Here is a 24,909-nt window from a genome sequence, read left to right as displayed (position 1 = left end):
TTCGTTTTTTTTCTTCTCATTTAAAAAAAAAACTTTAGTTGAGACTCCGTAGCTTCTTTCATTTCCAGTAAACTCAAAATGCGTTGCTTTTTGCAGTGTGTCATAGTGACATTCTATGTTAAAATCTTTTATAACAGCAACCGTTGCACTGCAAATCAGACATATTGCCTTGCCTTTAAAATTATTCAGTGAAAAAATAATCATCTGGCTAACGATTTTGGAATCTTCTGTGTTCCGCCTCCACCTTTATCTTCCGTGACATCTCCAACTACTTTTTGGCTACTGATTTTAAATTCTATACAAAGTAAAATAGTTTAAACAAGCTTTTGTTTCACTAATCCTAATCAAAATGATGCGAGCTGTACTGTTACACATGTGCATGAGGGAACAGATCCTGTGTGTCATTTGATTGGCTATTTCACTACCTCTGTGAGCTGGGATTGGCTTAATGGGAATGTCACTCATACAATGCAGTCTACACATATTGAATACACAAGGAATTATATTAAATTTCCCACTTAGAGGACAGGTTTACAGGACGTGAAAGTCAGCTTCTACCCTGGTTGCTGGCTTTCCCAATGCGATGGGATCTATGGAGCCTAGCAATGCTGAAAGGAAGAGAATTGAGGCTACTTCTCATTAATCTCTCGATTAAGCAGAAATATATAAAATATGCTGTTGTACAACATGACTTTTATTGTATGTACATTGAAGGAGAAAAGAAAGAAGGCTTTTTTCATTTTTTTTTTACAGCAGACAAGGATGGGAACATTTCGTTTCACCACAAGTTTCTTCCTGAAGCCGTGGTGTTCTCTTAAGAGGTGTTCCTATATGTTGAGACTACTCTACCGATAACTAACTGTACTGTATATCTGTATGAAATTGTTTCCTGGTATATAATCTTGGTATATATTTCAAGAGTTGTTAATTGTAAAATAAGTTCAATTGGATAAATAACAATCAATATGCAATACATTTTCTGTGTTCCAGGTATGGAGTTGGTGTATGAGCCTGTAAGTAATATGTCAGTATCAGACCTGCTCTCCAAAAACCTGCTAGAGCACCAGGACTTCATCATTGAGGTAATCTTTGTCCCTGTATAAAGAAACAAAAATAATGTCACAGCCTTCCCTTCACCTCATTAAATGCTCATATTTGTTTTCCTTAATTTAAACATTGTTCTCAAAATGTGTCTTATAATAGTACCACACAGCACAATACCAATTTTTTAACCATAAAATGTGCTGTATTACAGCAAACGTAACTAATATTGTATAACAACTTTCTGCCGAGTATTGGTGTTATAGTAAACTAGCAAACACTACCATTGGTAGGCAACATATTAGCAACTGTCATGAGAAAGCAGAAATGTCTTGGTGCCTATAGTGTGCAAGTGTGTAACTGTTCATAAACAGTTTCCCTCAAGCGGGTCATGATTGATCGACAATGGCACAAATTTTCAGAAACCTTCAACGACTGGACAATACACGTCTGGTTACACTCAAGAATGTGCTGAGAGCTACATGATCCCCACTAATAACTACGTAGTCCCAAATAAGATATTAATTTCACAGGATGATTTTATGGGAAGTTCACATGACCACATATATATTCAAACATGTGACACAATCCTTTTTTGTTATTTGAATTACTTCTAATAACTGTGTATGTCACTTTTCAATTCTTGTTCTTGGTTGTAGATCTGGCAGGAAGGGAAAGCAGAGTTTGACATGGAGCAGGTCTTTAGGAAGTTACAGAGGAGATGGGAAGGAGAGGAGTTCAGATTGGCCAATTTCATCCTGACAGAGTTCCATAAGGACTTGCCCCCTGACCGCTCCAAGCGACCCCCCAGTGGAAAATTTCGACAACCAGAGTGGGGGAGACGCTCACGGGACACTGGCACCTTTACAATTATTGGTAAGCAGATAATAATCAGATTCATTTATAGATCCTTATAAAGAATTACTAAATGTATCAGTTCTAAAATAAGCTTGCTCTCTTTATGGTACCACTCAGATGGCCCTTTACAGTCCTCTTTGCCACTCTACATATTAGCTTCTCTACTGCTCATCATAGGCACAAAAAAGGCTGAATTCTATACAATTAAAACACTAACATTATACCTATGTACAGGGGTGTGCAATTTTTTAAAAACTTGTTGTCCAAGGGATGAAATGCTTGAAAAATCAACTTTTCCTTCTTAAAAATCTAGCCATGTAGCTTGACTGGTTCACTAAATTCTTCGAGATACATAAAAGGTTCTCTGTGACCCCACCTCCTCAACAGAACAGATTCAACAGAACAGAATGTCATTTTCAATGCATTTTGGAACATTTTTCCTGGTAAACAAGTAACATACTAAGAGTACAACTATAATAAGCAATAGTAATTCAAAGACAGTCAACATGGTTTTAGGAAAGGGAGATCGTGTCTAACTAACTTGCTTGATTTTTTTGAGGATGCAACATCGATAATGGATAATTGCAAAGCATATGACATGGTTTATTTAGATTTCCAGAAAGCTTTTGACAAAGTCGCGCACAAAAGATGAATTCTCAAACTGAACGCAGTTGGGATTCAAGGAAACACATGTACATGGATTAGGGAGTGGTTAACATGTAGAAAACACAAAGTACTGATTAGAGGAAAAACCTCAGAATGGAGTGTGGTAACCAGTGGTGTACCACAGGGATCAGTATTAGGTCCTCTGCTATTCCTAATCTACATTAATGATTTAGATTCTGGTATAGTAAGCAAACTTGTTAAATTTGCAGACGACACAAAAGTAGGAGGTGTGGCAAACACTGTTGTAGCAGCAAAGGTCATTCAAAATGATCTAGACAAGATTCAGAACGGGGCAGACACATGGCAAATTACATTTAATAGAGAAAAGTGTAAGGTACTGCACGCAGGAAATAAAAATGTACATTATAAATATCATATGGGAGATACTGAAATTGGAGAAGGAATCTATGAAAAAGACCTAGGAGTTTTTGTTGACTCAGAAATGTCTTCATCTAGACAATGTGGGGAAGCTATAAAAAAGGCTAACAAGATGCTCGGATACATTGTGAAAAGTGTTGAATTTAAATCAAGGGAACTAATGTTAAAACTGTACAATGCACTAGTAAGACCTCATCTTGAATATTGTGTTCAGTTCTGGTCACCTCGCTATAAAAAAGATATTGCTGCTCTAGAAAGAGTGCAAAGAAGAGCGACCAGAATTATTCCGGGTTTAAAAGGCATGTCATATGCAGACAGGCTAAAAGAATTGAATCTGTTCAGTCTTGAACAAAGAAGACTACGTGGCGACCTAATTCAAGCATTCAAAATTCTAAAAGGTATTGACAGTGTCGACCCAAGGGACTTTTTCAGCCTGAAAAAAGAAACAAGGACCAGGGGTCACAAATGGAGATTAGACAAAGGGGCATTCAGAACAGAAAATAGGAGGCACTTTTTTACACAGAGAATTGTGAGGGTCTGGAATCAACTCCCCAGTAATGTTGTTGAAGCTGACACCCTGGGATCCTTCAAGAAGCTGCTTGATGAGATTCTGGGATCAATAAGCTACTAACAACCAAACGAGCAAGATGGGCCGAAATGATTAGACTTCTACAGTCATACAAATGTCAGTACCTGTTTAGTTCAAAATTAGTTTAATTGATTAACCCTTAGTGGTCCATTTATTCAGCACCTGTCAGGCTGTTTATTTTACACGCGTTGTTTAAAAATATTTTTTTTTCAGAGTAAAACAGGTTTAAAAGGCACTGAATCACAAAAGTACACTCAGTACTGCATCTCCAGCCAAGCCCCACCCCTTGTTTGCTGTATTTTTCACATACCTCTTTATAGATGTGCATACTAAATAAATCCTCTCCTGATCACTCGTTTTATCACCAAACTCCTCAATAATACGATCCAAGTCATTATTTTATTACTATAACATCTCAAAAAGCTCTGAAAATGTCTGTGATATTCTTTGAGCGCTGGATGCAGAAGCAGCTGTCTCTTTTGTTTATGTCTGTGTTAATCCACACAATAGAGGGGCACGCACCCCGCTAGACTATGCGCGATAAGAAAAAAGCGGGAAAAGCAAGCCGAGGATAGCCAGAGTGAACCAGTAATTTTCCAAAAGAGACGAAAAATACCCCTGATACCTATTGAACGGCCGCTTGATTTCTGGACTTTTTTTTCGGCTCCTATCGGTCTCACTTGGCCATTGAAAGGTTTTCTCTGCTTTTTCTGGAGAAAAAACGACTAGAGACCTGTGCTTTACGTCTTTTTGATGATGTCAGACAGGGTCCGAACATTCGGACCTGACGCAAAGGACAAATTGTAATGAAAGAAAAAAACTATTTGATTCAAACATTTTAAAAAAACATAAAATACTGCGTGACTTGTCGTAAAATAATCTGTCGGACCTCATGATCATACAAAATACTGAAAAAATTAGTATGAAATGTACTTAATAACTATAAATTTTTTTTTGTTATTTATTACACTTATTATTTTATTAATTGTAGTACTTATGTTTTATATTCTTTTTTAATATATTTTACATGAATTTGTGTTTTTGTAAATATAAATGTTACCTAAACTTAAAATAATTACTATCCTGAAACCCTCACACAACAAGTCAATCTTAACCAATTTTGGATTCTGAAGTTCGGATGAATATGCAAACCTTTCTCCTTACACACATACCTCTCTCCTTTCAAGTCTACTTATTTTTGTTTGGAAAGAGAAGTTTTTTTGATTTTAGTAAGACATGCGCACGTCCTTCAAGAACTAAAACCACCTCCACATAAAACAAACACAAACCCTAGATTTTGTTTGTGTCTGGAAAACAAGACGTTCTGCTGGCAACAAACCGTTGTTTTATTAAATTATTTTTATTTTATGTGCACGTGATCGTAGCAGTTTGACGTTCAATGGGCACAAGAACAGTCTCCTGTCAACCCTGCTGATCTGACGTCACGACTCGCTACAATGTACACTGAGGTCCCAGCTGAGATTCTAGAAGGTCCACTGGGTCCGGTCCAGTCCAGAAACGTACCAGGTGCAACCTTTTTTTTGTTTTTCACTGAACATACTTTTTGAAAAAAAATTTACTTCTTTAAACCTCCTTCCATGGAGGAACGCTCCTTGCGATCTAGATAAGAGGACAGGTCCCCTCCTTCCAGAGGGGAAAGTTTTCTGGGCACCTCTCCAAGAGGATGGAGAGGTATGAGAGCTGTCGTGAAGGACCCCAGCCACTCTGTGCCTGAGAACGGAGGGGAGTTACTCTGCTGGGAGACGACCCCACCTTGATATCCTCCTCTACTATTTCGTCCAGGAGATAAAGCAGGTCGTCACCGGGCTCGGGGGACGCCCTGCAGTGGAGAGCCCCTCCGGACGTCAGTGGCGGTCCCCCTCCGGACGTGCAGGTAGGCGAGCCCCCGCACGTCACCAGTGGGGACCCCTCCGGACGACTGTGGTGGGCCCAAGACGAAAAGAACAGTCATCGCATAGGGGATTTTCAGGTGTCCACCTTAAGCGACGTTTTGCTGCCGGAAATTCGTGGCCGGAGCCCAAGACGAGGCAGCTGCTCTACAGATAAAGGGGGAGGTTCAGGTAGTCCACCTCCATCAGCAGCATGCCTTTACGACACCGGTCCCGGGTTCTTCTCTCTCGACGGCCATGTACGACCAAGATGCGAGAGCTGACGGTCTACTGCTGGGGTACGCACTCCCACCGTGCCAGATATGACGGGGTACGGTGGTGGTTAAGACTGCCCGTGCGACCACCACGTTCTAGAGTGAACCGCTGCCTGCCTCTGGTTGGTACGATGAGGAGCCAGCCCCCATCGTACTGTCAGCACTGTTCCGTAACAGAATTGCCTTTGCTGGACCGTGTGGCAGAGTGTCCCGCCCCTTTATGTTTATTAAGTGTTTTATGTTGTGTAGTGTGTTAATGTTGGTGTTTATGTATAAAATACACAGGATATAAATATGGGTTGCGAGCACAAGTGTTTAAAATGTATATTTGTATTTAGGCACAAGGATTGCACAGCACTTCACGTGCAAGTAAAATAATATGTGAGCACGGGGAATTGCACTTTTATTAATTCACGTGCAGTTGTACCGAGACTCCAATTGAATGATTGATTAGCAATCGAGTCTCGGTACAGCTGCATAAAAGCTGCATGTTTTCACTCACTCGGGGTTGTGTGTTCGGTGAGTGGAGAATGGGAGAGAAGGAGTTTTTTGGGTTTTGAGAACAATTGCTACAGCGTGCTGGAAGTGCCAGCACTGTACTTGTTTGTCTGTTCGTCCACTGTCTTGTTTAGTGTTGTCCGTTTTGTTTACCTTTTTATTTTGGCCTCAAGTGCCGTGTCCTGTTTTATGTGTTTTGTTTAAACCTTTTTGTTTATTATTATTTGCAATAAAACTCACCGCCATTCATAAGTGTTTGGAGTCTATTTCTGGTCTGACTTCACCCCTACAAAGCCATCCTGTTCACAAAGTGGGTTCCACGGTTGGACAAACGACAGTCGTACCGGTGAGCATGGTGGGTACTGCCGCCACCCATGAACACATGGACCCATTGTTGCCCTGTGTTCCTGAAAACTATGACTGGGACCTTTTGGAACTTTAAGGGTGTAGTGACGACGTTGTTCCACCTTCCCCTCTGCACACCGTCCCTTCGTGTGCCACAGACGATTGTACGGTTCCTGCTAAACTCTCCAAGGATATTTGTATAACAAAACATTATTTTTAAAAGGCTGTGTTCCCCCGACACCCATTAAAAAGTGTCTAATGTCATTTCATGTTGTACAAATACAACATCGTTTGTGTGACCTTGGATTAGATTACTATGACTTATAAATGTACACTGAACAAAAATATAAATGCAACATGTAAAGTGTTGGTCCCATGTTTCATGAGCTGAAATAAAAGAGCCCAGAAATTTTCCATATGCACAAAAAGCTTATTTCTCTCAAATTTTGTGCACAAATTTGTTTACATCCCTGTTAGTGAGCATTTCTCCTTTGCCAAGATAATCCATCCACCTGACAGGTGTGGCATATCAAGAAGCTGATTAAACAGCATGATCATTACACAGGTGCACCTTGTGCTGGGGACAATAAAAGGCCACTCTAAAATGTGCAGTTTTGTCACACAACACAATGCCACAGATGTCTCAAGTTTTGAGGGAGCGTGCAATTGGCATGCTGACTGCAGGAATGTCCACCAGAGCTGTTGCCAGAGAATTGAATGTTCATTTCTCTACCATAAGCCGCCTCCAACGTCGTTTTAGAGAATTTGGCAGTATGTCCAACCGGCCTCACAACCGCAGACCACATGTAACCACGCCAGCCCAGGACCTCCACATCCGGCTTCTTCACCTGCAGGATCGTCTGAGACCAGCCACTTGGACAGCTGATGAAACTGTGGGTTTGCACAACCGAAGAATTTCTGCACAAACTGTCAGAAACCGTCTCAGGGAAGCTCATCTGCGTGCTCATCGTCCTCACCAGGGTCTTGACCTGACTGCAGTTCGGCGTCGTAACCGACTTCAGTGGGCAAATGCTCACCTTCGATGGCCACTGGCACACTGGAGAAGTGTGCTCTTCACGGATGAATCCCAGGTTTCAACTGTACTGGGCAGATGGCAGACAGCGTGTATGGCGTTGTGTGGGCGAGCAGTTTGCTGATGTCAACGTTATGAACAGAGTGCTCCATGGTGGCGGTGGGGTTTTTATCGATGGCAATTTGAATGCACAGAGATACCGTGATGAGATCCTGAGGCCCATTGTCGTGGTGGTCACACAAGATACTGACTGGTTTTCTGATCCATGCCCCTACCTTTTTTTAAGGCATCTGTGACCAATAGATGCATATCTGTATTCCCAGTCATGTGAAATCCATAGATTAGGGCCTAATGAGTTTATTTCAATTGACTGATTTCCTTATATGAACTGAAACTCAGTAAAATCTTTGAAATTGTTGCATGTTGCATTTGTATTTTTGTTCACTATAATTTGTTATATTTGTAAAAGTGCCATATTTACAGAGCAGGAACACAATGTGCGTGACAGGTAAGCTTTATGGATAAATTTAATTTACTATAATCCCCTATTAATTGAAGGCAACCCCACAACAGTTAATGAGAATGAATTCATTGAAGTGTCCATCCCCACAGGTTCAGAGGATCTCCGGACTCTGATTGAGGACTGTGTAATGACGCTCTCTATCATGACGTCATCCCCTTACATCTCTGAGTTCAGGCAGGAAGTGGAAAACTGGGAGCAGCTGCTTCAGCAATTGGGTAGGATAGGGAAACTTGCCACTTGTAAAAGGGTCTGAATCAATATGATGGTAGTTTTACATGGGCAAAAGTTATTAGAGGTTTTTTTTAGTTTTTGTAATTCGTGTAAAGTATATTTATATTATTAAAAATCTGGACTAAATAGAATCGAAATAATCTTAACTCAGAAATACAAATGCGAAGCTGGTTTGTATTTAGGAACATTATAACATTTTGTAAATGTACATAAAATGCTTGTACCATGGCTTAAACATACTCTTCTTAGTGTGTCTGCTGTTCTAAAGTGTTAAAATGTCAATTTCAGGTTAGAAGTAATGCTGAAGTCTCAATTTGTGCTTTTTGCTTAATCTGAATCTGCAGAGGAGCTGCTGTATCTGTGGGAAAGATTCCAACTAAAATGGGTTTTCCTGAACAGAGTGTTTTATGAGATGGAAGTCGGTGTTGAGAAGTCAGAACTGGTGAGTATTGTTTTTTTCAAGCTGGATCCTTCTATGGTTAGGTTATTGGATTTTGCAGGCTGTGGGTATTCCCAGCTATGCAGGGTAATGTAAGTGCCATGAATCTTCAGCCATGACTATTTCTTTTTCACCTGGTCTGATGATGCTGTTATCACGTGACACATCTCTAATTTAAATTTGTGTGTGTGTGTGTGTGTGTGTGTGTGTGTGTATATGAATATATATATATATACATATATATATATATTATATATTATATATATATATATATATATATAATATATATATATACATTGTAATATGTTGAATCGAATTTGAGATTTGAGTGATGGATAGTTTTTACTTTAAATAGTTGAAGAGAATGAAGTTACCAAAATGAATCAATAAACTTACATTGTTATTCATTGGCTAGTGTTATATTCATAATACTATTGAGAAACCAATTTAGACCTCCTTTCCTTTCCATAATATCATGGCTAGTATCTTGATTGTACCCAGGCATTTTTGTAACTTTCTGGAATAAAGAGCATTAAGGTTTCTGAAAAGAAAGAGATTAGCATCTATGGGAGAAACTAATCGGTTACAGTAAGAGTTTTTATTTTAATGACATTTAGCAGTAGTCTTATTCATTTTTTACAATACCAGTAGTGTTATATTACGGAAAAAACAAACTCTTAATTCTCAAATAAATTAACAAGGCACTTTTTACAGCAAAGCAGTTAACATGCTGAAGTGCAGCTCAGTCTACAGCTGTGGTATATGTCTATATCATGGAAAATGGCTTAACTTGACTTTTGGAGTTTATGAGCCGGTACCAAATTAATCTTTTAGGATCTTTTACTACTTTTTCTAATTATATGGCAACAGACAATGACAAAATATTATGGGTAGGTTTTATAATTTTTTATTTAATTTGTATTTCACTAGCTAAGAACATAAGAAAGTTTACAAACGCATTCGGCCCATCTTGCTCGTTTGGTTGTTAGTAGAATCTCATCAAGCAGCTTCTTGAAGGATCCCAGGGTGTCAGCTTCAACAACATTACTGGGGAGTTGATTCCAGACCCTCACAATTCTCTGTGTAAAAAAGTGTCTCCTATTTTCTGTTCTGAATGCCCCTTTTTCTAAACTCCATTTGTGACCCCTGGTCCTTGTTTCTTTTTTCAGGCTGAAAAAGTCGTCCACACTGTCAATACCTTTTAGAATTTTGAATGCTTGAATTAGGTCGCCACGTAGTCTTCTTTGTTAACTGAATAGATTCAACAGTCTGCATATGACATGCCTTTTAAGCCCGGAATAATTCTTCGCTCTTCTTTGCACTCTTTCTAGGCAGCAATATCTTTTTTAAGCGAGGTGACCAGAACTGAACACAATTTGATGAGGTCTTCAGTGCATTGTACAGTTTTACTAGCTTCAGTCTCTTTAAGAGTTGCTGCAATATACAATATAGCCATTTCTATTCTGTCTCCAAAATGTGAAATATAAATAGCTTGACAGAGTATTCCTTTTGCTGGTGTGTAATTATCGTCAGTTTGATCAGGAATTATTTTTGGGTTAAGTAATCAGGTTGTGTTCATTATAATTGTATTGCTCTTTTTTAGTAATGCCCAAAATGAATAACCCCCCACCCTATTGCCAGCATGCATGCAGTTGTGCAGCTTCAGAAACAAGTGAACAAAAACAGACCACGGTATAGAAATTCCCATAGTAATACTGTATTGAAGATACTGGCATTAACAGGGTTGAATATTACTACTGCTAGATCAAGTGGGATGGACTACATCTTATCAGAAAGCACAACGCTAAGTATCTAGAGACCTGTGGCAAAGAGATTGATTGTGTGCAGGTACAGGTGATTAAAGAACAGACAGTCAATTGTAATCCAGGTGAAAAGGTTTGTGTGGAAGGGTTGTGGGTAATTCACTGACCAGGAGATAGACAGGTGTAATTGAAAACACCACAGAGGTGCCCAGTTTTATTTCAGGGGCCCGTTGGGTTTCTTTAGCCCGCAGAGGGCGCTGTTGGTCCGTAGTCTGCTTACCAACTATGGTAAACAGAACCACGGGAATACCAAGCAAGGGTATGAAAGGGCAGATCTGAGGAAACAACAGAGCGTTAATTTATAGGGCTAACAATCTCCCAAGACGCACCTCTCAGCCATTCACACACCCACTTTCCCACCTCCCCGTGTCACTGCCATGACTCGCAGGCGGTTGCTGGATGACTGCCGCCCTCTTCCTGCAGCCCGTGAACACGCCAGCAGAGTCAGCACAGATCTCTCCCTGTTACAGTTTGTTTTATTTTTTTTTTAAGTCCAGCACCTGATGGCAAAACAAACAGTAAATAATAATGGAGGTGAGTAATACAGCGGCGTGTATTACTTAATTTGTAATCCCTGTGTTGCCCCGCAAATAATAATCCTGTTTTATTATACACCCACACAACACACATACAAGTCCGTTAGTGCGTGAAATACTGCTAGTGGTGCAAATACAGTTTTATTTGTGACAAAGGTGCAGTGTTGTCTGGTTTCGTGCTGGCCCTTGGTGACAGCTCCGGAACTGTGTTAACTGTCTGGTAACGGGCAAGACAGGACAAGACAGTTACAAACATACAAAAACACAACACTGACGGTTTTCAATAACAACACACTTTTACTGTCTTTCTGTCTTTAACTCACTACAAACCAATGCGAAGGAAGAAATTACGATTCTCTGTCCCCCTTATATGCTGTCATGCATGACCCCTTGGTAAACGAATGCAGCTGCCTTTACAATTTGTGGCTGCTACATTGTTTCCCTTCTAGGTCAATACATTCTTGCAACAGAGTCTTGACTTTTTCCAGACTGACCGACTTCCCGACCCAGGGAAAGAACTGTCAAGCCAACCCATCAAAAAAACTTGCTTAGTACCTTCGCTTAGTACCCTCATAGGTCTGGAGAGACATTTATGACCAAGGTTCATTGTATTTCTGTCATATATCCCACCACTCAGAGTGGAGCCAAAGGAACACTCGGCTGAATCTGTCTTTCTCATTACTCCCCCCTCCCAGGAAAAATAATCTGCATTTTGATGGTCTTTCTCACTGGTACATGAAGGGTTGCAATGCCAGATACCACAGAGTTATCAGGGCATTGCTATCCTTCATTGTGCTTAACCACTTGAGTGGGGCATGGTCTGGATTTTTGCACTTCTTTTGGTGAGTTAGACTAATGGGTTAACCACTATGGTATACTCGGGGATAAAGAGGCGGTAATAACCTGCTAATCTCAGCAGTGATCTCACCTGAGTCTTGGTTTTGGGGAGAGCCGCGTCGACCAAAGCCTGGATTTTGGTAACCATGGATCTCACCCTTCTATTTCCCATTAAAAATACCCAAATATTGAGTCTCTGTTTTGTTTTCTCAAGTTGGCTGTTAGCCAGGCTGCACTTAGAGACTGAAGGATGGCTGTAATCATGCACCCAAATGCTCTTGCCAGGTGGAGCTGTAAATCACCACATCATCAATATACGCTGCTGCATGTTCATGATGTGGGCATAAAACCTGGTCCATCAGTCTCTAAAAGGCAGCGGGCATACCATGTAATCCAATTGACATGGTTTGAAATGAAACAGACCTTCTGGTGTTGAAAATGTGGTTTTCTCTCTAGAACTGCGGGTTATTGAGATCTGCCACTATCTCTTTGTAAGGTCCAGAGTCGAAATAAACTTCGCCTTTCTCAGTCTGTCTAAAAGTTTGTCGACCAAAGGCATAGGGTATGCATTGAATTTGGCAATAGCGTTTACCTTTTGGAAGTCTACACAGAAGCGATTGGTGCCATCTTTCTTGGCCACTGTGACAATTGGACTGCACTACTCACTCCTGGAAGGTTCAGTCACCCCAAGTTCGAGCACGTCCCCTACCTCTTTGCAAATGCCACTTTGTTGACTTTCTGGTATCCGGTAAGTTCTCTCTTGTACTGTGACACCTGAGGCAGAGATAATGTCATAATAAACCAAGTTAGTCCTGCTGGGCAAGTCAAAAAAAAAAAAAAAATCAATGAACTCCTCAATAAGCTTGTGCAGCTCCCTTTGCTGATCTGGAACCAATTGTTCCCCCATCGAAATGTTCTTAGTGCTAGGAGTCTCTGGACAGGGGCCTAAATCATTCTCTATGTTGCCTGGGGCTATAAATAAGGCATCACATGATTGCGAGGGCTTTAATAAATTTACATGATAAATTTCATGGTCATTACGGCGATCGGGTTGTCTAATTTAATAATTCACCTTTCCTATAGGCCGAATCATTTCATATAGCCCCTGCCATTTGAAACAAGTTATAAACATACTGTTTCAGCAAGGCAAAAAGATGTGTGTTTTATCTGAAAGCACGCAGATATTTGCCATATAATGCCAGACCTTACCATTTATAATACATATTCAACTCCCCAGAAACGTTGTTGAAGCTGACTCCCTGGGATCCTTCAAGAAGCTGCTTGATGAGATTCTGGGATCAATAAGCTACTAACAACCAAACGAGCAAGATGGGCTGAATGGTCTCCTCTCGTTTGTAAACTTTCTTATGTTCTTACATAAATATTATATTTAATTTGCACTAAAACTCTGATTCCCATTTAATAAATGCCAAACTTAGTCCCACGTGAAACAAAAATATTACAGATTTCCTAAATTCTGAATCGGTTTGCAGAGATTGTACTAGTATGATTAATAATATTAGTAGGATTGGACAGCCACTACTGTGTTTAAAAAAAGTATATTATTTTTACCGTGTTCTTTCACCTGTGACTACTGACAGTAAAATATTGCACCTATTCTGACATTAAAACTCAATAAATCATAGTGAGAAAAATCCTTGTTGTTAAAATAATAAATGTGTTTATTATTTTATTAAATTATTCCTCATTCGAATCCACTTTGTTACTATTTCCAAAATATATTTATATATATATAACAAAAAAAACTTAGCTGTGATTTTGAAGCTGCATGTTTCTGACTTGCCGTCTGAAAATGTTCTTTTGTGACCAGAGGGTAAGTGTGAAACCATGACTGCTTCACCTCCCTGTGACTAGTATCACGGTCATATTGTAGTTGTGTGCATGGGTGACTGGTATTCCTTGGGTTGCATCTTTTGGAACATGATTCTGGTAATTGGTCTGTACAAGTTTTATGGCTTTTTTTTTTCCTGTTTGGATGTCATAAAGGTTTTTTTGTTTTTGTTTGTTTTTTACAAGCAGCGCTGTCCGCTGATTGTTTCTATTAGAGCCTCTGTCCTCCCGTTTGTGGCAAGCATGTGTTATGTGATCAAGCTAAAGAGCTTTCATCTGGGAAAAATGAAATCAATCTAAAGCAGTCTGAATTGACTCATCTCATAAATAAATAAATCATTCAGGCGAAGAACAGTAATGTGTATTCCAAATAGTTTTGTTTTATTTTTTATTTATAGTTTTATTTCAAGGTCTTTAGAAAAAAATTCAGTTCCACAATTTTACAATAATCCTTTAGTATGACTTCAGTTTACCATAGATAGATTTGCATATAATATATAGGTTTTAAAATATAAAATGTGGGACACAGTACATGTCCAGTTTTACTTGCGATAAGTGGAAAAAATGTTTATGTTGTATATTCCTTAATTATGGAATAACAGTAACAAACGGGTTTTCCACTTATTCTTGCAAGCACTTGTGTGATCAAGTGTAAGTTACGTATTTTAATGGTGCAACAACCATAAATATTGGAACATCGACAACAAAAGCAAAACTCCACAATCACATGATCACAGTAAAGTTTATTAGAATATTTAAAATGTGAGATGATGCACGTTATTAATATAGCTTTTTTAAAAAATCAGTAGGTAACCTATATTATTCTAACTACAAATAATAAAGTACAACTCACATGCAGAAACTACTACTATGCAGTAGGCTATGATTGAAAAAAGAGAGTCATGAATTTAAAAAAAAAATGTTTAGAAAACCTAATATTTATGCATTTTTGAAAGAAGAATAAAAACAGCACAATTATATCCACATAATTGTAGGCCATTTTAATGTTTGGAAAGGTAAAAACAGGTTTCTCAGTCGGACAGAAACGAAACATTATGGCAAAAATCTAGTTTCCCTAAGTGGAATGGCTTAGATGCTGGGGAATACTTCAACCTATGACGCAGACTCTGTATCTACCTGCTGACAACCATAGATATAGAATATTATCCTGACAACTACTTCCACAAAGCGTAAGCATGTGCATGACTTGTCCTGGCTCGCCTGCAGGGGGTTGCAAGGGTCTCCATTTCTTTCCCCGTCCGGCCCCTCCCCCACTCCTGCTCCCCCCGCTCCTCCCGCCACCACGCTGTGAAAAATTCCTGGTAAGAACACCTATCACATGCTTCACTACATTTTTGGATGAGCCTTTGTGCTCCTCCCACCCCTCTCTCCACAGATCAAGGATGCCGCGAGGCTGTTGGCCGTAGAAGAGCTCGAAGGGGGAGAACCCTGTCGAGCTCTGTGGCATCTCTCTCACGGATATCATGCACCAGCCTCGTGACCTAGGTCCGAGAAGACGGGAGAACCAAAAATTATATTACAGGCTGTCCTGTGCCTGCGACTAGGTTTACCCTATACCAGGGGCGGCCAACCTGTAACAGACCTAGAGCCAAAAAGCATGTAAGAGCCAAGTGTGTATATAATATTATATCATACAACTTTAATGGTCTGTGTTTTATAATATATGATATAACCGTAACGGCTATCATAGTTCAAAGTTTACAATAATATAACTTTATTCAAAAGACATGGCTAAGTGTGACAAAACAAAAATTACTGTTTTTTCCCTTGTATGATGCACCTTTTTTTTTATCTTAGTGAGACTTCTGGCAATATTTGCTGTCAACAATCTTCTTCAGATCTGACTTGTACTCTGTGGAGGCCGGTCAAAGTAATTCCTTCATGTGTGTCTGTTAGAACAGACTGATGCCTTGACTTCACCTGTTTCAATGTTGAAAAAACCGACTCAAACATATGTTGATTCGAACATCAACAGCAGTCGGAGCGCAGCACAATTGACGTTGGGGTATTTTACAGTTTTCTAGAACTCAAGGGTGTCCTCTTTTAGAATTGATTTCAATCTGACATCCTCAGAGAGTTCAATTACCTCAAACTCAGCAGCTGCTTCTTCTGTGACCAACGGGGCCTTCAAGCACCCAGACTCAGTAGTGAAAGGGTCGATGAGGAATTTAATCTGGGGCCTTTTCAGCTGTACATCACTAAATCTTTCCAAAAAAACATCCTACAGTTCATCAAGTACTGATGCACATCGCGTTGTGTTCTTTTTCAAGGCTATGTTGCTTGTTCAATTGTTTGCAACACTGAAGGAAAATGTGTCAGTTCCCTTCTTTGAAGTTGAGTCCTGAAGAGCTTGAGTTTGTTCATGAACACGAACACACATTGCACAAGGTCAGGCAGCAATTCAATTCTGTCCAAATGATGCAACATGTCCACAAGGAATGCCAAATCCAAAATCCACTAGGGGTCTGATCGCTCAGGATAATCTTTGTGCTTCTCCTCCATGAACAGTTTTACAGCATCCAACAGCTCAAGAAAATGTGACATCACTTTACCTCTTCAAAGCCATCTCACAGTACAGTGAAGTGGCAGGTCCCTGGGAAGGTCGTCTTCAAGTTTATCAATGAGAATCTTGAATTGTCTGTGGTTGAGAGCTTTTGTGTGAATGAAATTGACAATTTCCAGCATGGGATTCATGACGTGGTCTAAGTTCAGCGTTTTCGACACAGGTTGCTCCAGATAAATGATGCAGCAGAACGTCCAGAATTCAGGGAAGCTGTCGTCAGCCTTACAAATCCATTTACAGACCCAAGCGTAGATGGAGCCCCATCCGTTGCAATTGCCGTAAGTTTTTGTAAAGGTAGGTTGTTTTTTGCAACAACTGTCGTCAATGCTTCTTTTACATCAGTGCCACGGTTTCTGTCTTTTAATGGTACGAAATCCAAGAGTTCCTCATTTATTACACACTAATCTGACTGTGGTTTGTCCTGTATATCACATAAGAACATAAGAACATAAGAAAGTTTACAAACGAGAGGAGGCCATTCGGCCCATCTTGCTCGTTTGGTTGTTAGTAGCTTATTGATCCCAAAATCTCATCAAGCAGCTTCTTGAAGGATCCCAGGGTGTCAGCTTCAACAACATTACTGGGGAGTTGATTCCAGACCCCCACAATTCTCTGTGTAAAAAAGTGTCTCCTATTTTCTGTTCTGAATGCCCCTTTTTCTAAACTCCATTTGTGACCCCTGGTCCTTGTTTCTTTTTTCAGGCTGAAAAAGTCCCTTGCGTCGACACTGTCATGACTTGTCCAGTGCAGTGCTGAGGTACTTGCATTTCTGAAGCTCCGAATACAAGTGTTATTTAATGGCATCGTTTGTCAGAAATTCTGTGTTCAACTGTATGGCGCGAGAGTTGAAGATCAGAGATCGTTCTTTCAGATTATTGTCTTCTGGAGACATGATGGCAAATGCAAGGCATTTTTTAACAAATTCGCCTTTGCAGTATGTTTTTTTAGCACAAGCTATGTTCCAAATGACTTGATAGGAGAGTGCTTGGTAAATTTACTGAACACTTGAGTCTGTTTTTGTATTTGGCTTTTTAAAGTTTTGAGTTTGTGTGAGCGGAGTTCAGTACCTTTTGGAAATACCAGATCGATGTTAGTATGGTGTGTGGTGAGATGGTGCTGGAGATTACCAGACTTGAACTATGCCAAAGAAGTTTGGCATCAGACCCAGTGGTTTCCCATTGCGCTCAATAAAAAAATATAAAATCTCCCATTCCGCTGTGAAAGTTTTCTTCCTCATATTTTTGCTTGCATTTACATTTTCCTTCCATCTTCAGGACTAGCCTACTTAATACAGAATGCTGGACGTTACCGAGATGATCGCAAAATGCAATTCCGTCAAATATTTTTTTCTTTTTTTAAATAGGCCAGCTAGGCATGCGATTGGTTCTGTTTTGCGCTTGGTTTCAGCAGCTACATGACATCTCAACTTTTGACCCATATGTGCTTGGGCAGAACAGCAGAGGCGACAGTTTTTGCCAATGACAGTTTTCTGCACAACATGGGAGACATTAATTATTCTTTGCTACTGTGATAGTATGTTCTACATTATTCCCCTTCGATAGAGCCACATATAGTGGATTAAATAGCAGCATGCGGCTTGAGAGATGCTGGTTGGCCACCCCTGCCCTATACAGTAATTGCCCCTTGATACTGAAGTGTGGAAATACTAGCTCCCCAGTGCCATCAACATCCTTACCTTCAATAGACCGGACCTGCCCCCAAATGTGCACTAGTGACGGGTCATTATGTTGGCCCCGCACTATGTCCACGCTTGAGTACCACGTCCAGTATATTTAGAGGGGCTGGTGTAGCATCTGCCCTAGATGGCACAGTAACCTTGCCCTCTCGGTCACACTGCGTTCTAACTCTTTTTGACTGCCGTTTGTTACCACCCGAGCGTTCTCCCACTAGACCCCAGCCTTGTCTTAATGATGCTCTCTCCCATTCTGCAATCCACCCCTCTTTATTTGTTTTTGTAGGATGGAAAATGGGGGAAAACATTTCAGCTTGAAAAGGGAACACTTCACCAATTCATTCCTTTTCTTTTTTCTGCCACATTTACATGTGCGGTTGAGACTGCCATTATTTAACTAATTATTTATAATTTGGCCAGTCTCGACCCAGAATTATTGGGTGTGGTAGCCTTTCCGCCACCCAAACTACTAGGTGGTGTGTTATCTGTTATCTATTATCCTACCAATAAATATAATTTTAGGGTGGGGTATGTCGCTGTATCTCCATGGACGCAGGAGGTCACCACCTGACCCCGTGGCTGCCACGACACACTACCCAAGAGCGCTGCTTTAATTAAGGTCTGCTCACACCTGGTGTCCAGTAAATCATGGGTTGTCACCTTGCCTAAAACTGCATTCACAATACAAGGCCCCTCCCGACCATTTTCCCCGTGTTTACTCACTGCAGATGCCAAATTGCACGCTGCCACATCACACTCCATTGCCGATGTACATGACCTGACCTGGTGCCCCTGTTGGTTGCTTCTAAAACAGATAAGGGAGAAGGAGGGAACATTGATTAATTTAATGTCTCATGGCTAGTATGGCAATGAGGCCGGGGTAGCAGCTTTACCCCTGCTGGGTTTCCCATTGGGACCGAAGATCTAGGAGGTCTCGGTCCCGGTGTTGTAGATGGGGCAGAGAGAGGAGGTGGTGTGCAGCTGCTCCGGTGAATGGGAGCTGTGGCCAGGTTGGTGTGGGCTGAGACCAGGGAGTCCTCGAAATCCTCCGCCAGCTTTACTGCTGCTTCCTGGGTGGCAGGGTTGTGGCGTCATATCCATACCTGGGTTTGGCTCCACTGTTATGGCTTTGCCCATTTGTAGACCCATTTTCTGGGTGGGGCTTAGCCAGTGCACCATGTGATCACACAACTGATGTGCAACCACCCTGGGGCATGTATCTAGGGGTCTTTGGTACTCCCAGAATAGTACACTGCGTTTCCCCCCATGATGTTGAGCCGGCGTAGAATGGCTTGCTTTACCAGGTCGTAGTCGACGGCTTCAGTGTCCGTCTTGGCTTAATACACTGCCTGAGCCTCCCTGATCAGACAGGATCCCAGCTGGCTCAGCTTCGGGGCCATGACGCAGTGGTAGACAGCCTCTTGAAAGTGACCAGGTAAACCTCAGGGTCATCCTCCTCCATCATTTTCATAGCCCTTGCCCTTGGGACCATCATCACAGGTGCCGTTGGTACCGTGGTCTGGACTGCCAGAGCGATCTTTTTCATCAACGGCGTGTCAATATAATATAACCAACAATTTAGTCTGGGTTTTGTAATAAAATCAAAGTCATTGTGAAAGAACGTATTATATACTCCTGTTAAGTGCTGAAACACTAATGAAAGTCATTCTACACACCATTTATTTATTTATTTTATTAGCAGTTGTCACAAAATATACACATTGAATCACAATATAGTGTGATATAGGTGCACTACTTTTTTTCTCATCTGCCTGTCCTCTGAATCAGCTACAAGTTTGTAACTGTCCCCCTGCACTCCACTTCACTCCTCAGGCAGAATGACTGTGCCACCCTTAGTGTGTACAGGTATAAAAAAAGTGCTTATTCTAAGCTCTCTGAACAAATAGGTGACCACTGGGACTGATGCTAAATGAAAGCCAGAGACACTTGCATTTTAGAACGCAACAAAGTACGTTGTGGATATACTGGAACAAATGGCACAGCTGTATTCTGTCAAAGGTGGTACTTGCAGGTGGCCTGTGGAGGTTTTTTTATAATGGTTTTTGGACCTGGCAGCCATCAACACTTTGGTTTTGTAGAAGGAGTGCACTGGCAATACAGTCACTCGTAGAGACTTCATTTTGCAGCTAGCCCTGGAGCTAGGGCAGAAACTGCGTAGTTTGTACTAGGAAAGCTGTAATAGAACTCTGAACAGGTAGAGAGAGCCTTTGAACTCTGTTTCACGCAAAGCACTTTCATGTTGCATAAGCTATGTTATATTTTTGTTTTATGCTATTTTTATAATTAGTTATTTATGTTTTATAACACCGTGTAACAATTTGTTTTTATTTATTTTTTTTGGTTCCTGGGTAGTGTTATTTCCTAATTGCTTATGCCTCAAAGGTATAGAAAATGGCTATTATTCCCCACAAACTTTGCTTTTGTGACCAGGACAGTGATATTTTGAAATTTACCTATTTTCCAGAACATTCCAAATAGATTCAGTGCTGAGTAAACTTGGAGTAACTTTTAGAACTTTCCAGTAATATAAATAGTAGTATAAATACAGGGGCCTTAAGCCCACCAGTTCAGTTTAGTTCCAGCATATCTGCATTTTTCTGAGATGGCATCAAGAGGCTGCAAGCATCCAGCAGACGCATTTTGCTATGTCTGCGGCCAATTTATCAAGACAAGAGCGAAAAAGTACTCCATGGAAGCATCTGCTAAGATGTGTGAGGCCTACGAGGCATATTTCGGCATGCCTGTCGGGGATCAAGGCAAACCCTGGGCACCTCATTTCACCTGCGAGCACTGCAAAAAAACTCTGGAAGGTAAGATGAACAATTCTTAACATTTTTTAAATTGTAAAAGTTTTTAATTTTAAAATATTTTACAGTTTTCATTGTTATTGAAAAAATATATCATATATTAAAAATGTTGCGAGAATCTCTTACACATTAGTCATGGGTGAAATAAATGTATTTTTATAGGATGGTACAGAGGGGAAAAGAGAGCCATGAAGTTCGCTATCCCACTGACCACTCAAGCAACTGCTACTTCTGCATGGTGGACCCTTCCAAACGTCGGACTGGCAAGAATGCACCTGCTGTCACATATCCGGACCTTCCTTCATCCATCGCCCCGGTGCCACACTGCCATGAGCTCCCCGTTCCCACTCCTCCGGAGAGAGAGCAGCCGTCTTTAGAAGAGAGCAGCAAGTCAACCAAAAAGACCTCAACGACTTGATTAGAGATCTTGGTCTCACCAAGTCCAGTGCCGAGCTTTTGGCGTCTAGGCTCAAGCAGTGGAACTTGTTGGATGAAAGTGTGCAAGTTGCAGATCAGAGGAAGCGTCACTAACCTTTTTCCAGCTTCTTCACCCGTCAAGATGGGCTGTGCTTCTGCCACAATGTGACCAGTCTGTTCGAGGCAATCGGAATCGCCTGTAAGCAGAATGAGTGGCGCCTCTTCATTGACAGGTCATCCAGGAGCCTCAAAGCCGTGCTTCTCCATAATGGTAACAAGTACCCATCTCTTCCCCTGGCTCACTCGGTGCACCTCAAAGAGGAACAGCATCAAGACCTTGCTGGACGCCTTGAAGTATGATGAGTACGGCTGGGAGGTCATAGGAGACTTCAAAATGGTGGCATTCCTGATGGGTCTCCAAGGCGGTTTTACCAAGTTTCCCTGCTATCTTTGCCTTTGGGACAGCAGGGACACCAAGGCGCACTACCACAGGCGGGACTGGCCACAGCGGATCGAGTTCTCTGTGGGGAGGAACAACGTCAAGTGGGAGCCACTGGTGGACCCCCGGAAGGTGTTGATGCCACCACTGCACATCAAATTGGGCCTTATGAAACAATTTGTCAGAGTTCTAGATAAGGAGTCGGCAGCCTTCAAGTACCTTCAAGACTTCTTCCCTAAGCTGTCTGAGGCAAAGGTCAAAGCCGGTGTCTTCGTCGGACCACAGATAAAGAAGATCCTGGAGTGCAATGAATTCCCCAAGAAGCTCACTAATAAGGAGAAAGCGGCTTGGAACAGCTTTGTCGCAGTGGTTCAGGGCTTCCTGGGCAATCACAAGGCCAAAAACTATGTGGAGCTGGTTGAGACTCTGGTGAAGAACTACGGCACAATGGGCTGTAGGATGTCCCTCAAAGTCCATATCCTTGATGCTCATCTTGATAAATTCAAGGAGAACATGGGAGCGTACTCGGAGGAGCAAGGTGAGCGCTTCCACCAGGATATACTGGACTTTGAATGCCGCTACCAAGGACAGTATAACGAGAACATGATGGGAGACTACATTTGGGGGCTGATTCATGAAAGTGATTTACAGTATAATCGTAAATTTCGAAAAACTACTCACTTCTAAATCTTTTGTAGTCATTTTTGTATTACTTTAGTATAAATACATGTTAATTTGGATTCATATGTTGTTTTTTTCTGACTTTATGTGAACGAAAAGACACAAATTCGCCCGTTTTCTCATTGGAAATAGGTAAATTTCAAAATATCACTGTCCTGGTCACAAAAGCAAAGTTTGTGGGGAATAATAGCCATTTTCTATACTTTTGAGGCATAAGCAATTAGGAAATAACACTTACTACCCAGGAACAAAAACACCTGTTTACACAAAAGTTTATTGCGTGAAGTTTACTACCGTTTTTCAGGTTTTTGTATTTGTACTCATTTTGGAAAAAATAAAATAAGTTATATTTTCAATTTAAATACAGTGTTTCTGCTCAAAATGTTATGCATGATGTTCATAAATAAAAATATTAAGTTGTATCCAGTTGTTTGTTTTTCATTTTCATATCGAAGCCGTTTTAAAATGGAGCAGCACATTTTGCGGGTGTGCTGGTTGTATGTAGTCCGAAATCTCGGCGGTTCTGGTGTTAAACCTTTAATCTACTAACTAATTGTAGAACCTTCATACTCCCCATGGGCATCACCTGTCGTGCTTATGGATGCCTGTGACAGAGACTGAATGACGCTTGGCGTTTGATCTCTCTCCCGACCTGAGAGGGTACTAGGTAAAGGGAGCAGAATACCCTGGACTAAAAGGCATGACACTTTATTCCTGTGGGTAGGTGGAAGTCGGCCTGCTAGAAAAGGGACTGAGCTACGGTACCCAAACTCAATGACCTGAACGGGAAATGGCGTGGCATCCGCGGATTGGAGAAGCGGATGCGCTCGTTAACCAAGGGGTCATTAGCAAGGGTATAAAATAGGGGCATAGCAAACTAATCTGTACCTTTGTAAATGGTTAGAAAAACAATCTAAAAGGAGTCCCTGCATTTAAAAGAAACCATGAGGGTTCTGTTAGTCTGTATTGTAAACGTTGTTTGTTTCGTCTGTTTTCAAGATTACTAGCACAATCCGGAGCTGCAGCCGCAGGCCAGCATTAAACCGGACACCAGCAATCAACTTTCCACTAGGAACTGTCTTTTCACCACAATCACTTAATTCATGCATCATAGGAACTGTGTCTGTGTCTTTGCATTTTGTGTGGATGATAAAACTGGACTTTTGGTTGCGGGTCAAACCCGTGGGATTATACAAACTGAAGTGATACACGTTGCTGTATCGCTTCCATCATTCGGTATTTACAGGTATTCACCATAAGGTCTGGGCATTGTAAACCATTTCAATAAACACCCTTGCACCTGTTCGTAATTGTCTATGTGATTTGTACCTGCGCTGCACTCACCTGTATTTACTCGCCACTTTGCCACAAGTGGTGTTAGTAGTGGGATGAAGTACACAGCACTGTTGGCACTACTGGAGCAGCTGGTCAGCAGACAGGAGAGACAGAGAGAGGAGCGGTACATGACTCTGATTGAGAGAGTCGGGCTGGCGATACCTCCCACAGCAGCAGCAGTACCCGTTATGGCGGCCCCAAAAGCGAGGACACATAATATGACGTTGCAGGATGACCCAGAGGCATACCTGGTGATATTTGAGCGACTGCCTACCACCGCGTCATGGCCCCGACAGTTCTGGGCAAGCCAATTGGGACCCTGCCTGATTGGTGAGGCACTAACTTCTTGTCCAACACGTTACAGCAAGAACCAAAATGCTAAAAATAAGTCCCATCAGGATGTCTTTTTATCATCCACAGAAGGACTGTTTGTTGGAATGCTTTAATCAGACTTTGAAGTCGATGCTGAGACGGTTTGTAAATCAGGAGCAAAATTATTGGGCATCGCTTCTTCCCTACCTCCTTTTTGCATGAGAAAGGTGCCGCAGAGTTAGACAAGGTTCTCCCCCTTCGAGCTCTTGTATGGTCGACAGCCTTGCGGCATCCTCGATCAGTTGAGAGAGGGGTGGGAGGAGCACAAAGGCTCATCCAAAAATGTAGTGCAGCATGTGCTCCTACTTAGAGATCACCTAGATTTGGTCGGTCGTTTGTCCCAAGACAATCTCAGATTGGCTTAGCACCGACAACAGCAGCATTACAACAAAAATGCATTGATTCTAACCTTTGTCCTGGAGACAAGGTAATGCTGCTGCTTCCCTCCTAAGAATCCAAACTATGTGCTAAGTGGCAGGGGCCATATGAAGGGATTCAGGCTATAGGAAAGGTGAATTATGAAATTAGACAGCCCAATTGCCGCAATGAAGAATACATTTATTAAAGCCCTGGCAGGCAAGGGAGGCCTTATTTACAGCCTCAGGCAATGTACAGTGGCTCTCAAAAGTATTCACCCCCCTTGGACTTTTCCACATTTTATTATGTTACAACATGGAATCAACATGGATTTAATTTGGAGTTTTTGCCACTGATCAACACAAAAAAAGTCCATAATGTCAAAGTGAAA

General features: G+C 41.3%; 1 protein-coding gene across 1 annotated transcript in view; it reads left to right on the top strand.

Moving 5' to 3' along the window:
- The window catches only part of LOC121327792 (dynein heavy chain domain-containing protein 1), a 66,850-nt gene that overhangs the window by 15,961 nt on the left and 25,980 nt on the right, over positions 1-24,909 (top strand). Inside the window, exons 2-5 of the mRNA XM_041271998.1 lie at positions 991-1,082; positions 1,701-1,917; positions 8,185-8,310; positions 8,671-8,768. Of these exons, the coding sequence (XP_041127932.1) occupies positions 991-1,082; positions 1,701-1,917; positions 8,185-8,310; positions 8,671-8,768 (533 nt within the window). The remainder of the gene's footprint in view (positions 1-990; positions 1,083-1,700; positions 1,918-8,184; positions 8,311-8,670; positions 8,769-24,909) is intronic.

The sequence above is a fragment of the Polyodon spathula genome, chromosome 15 (assembly GCF_017654505.1).
Source record: "Polyodon spathula isolate WHYD16114869_AA chromosome 15, ASM1765450v1, whole genome shotgun sequence".
NCBI classification, from domain to species: domain Eukaryota; kingdom Metazoa; phylum Chordata; class Actinopteri; order Acipenseriformes; family Polyodontidae; genus Polyodon; species Polyodon spathula.
This window is presented reverse-complemented; position numbering and strand designations above follow the sequence as displayed.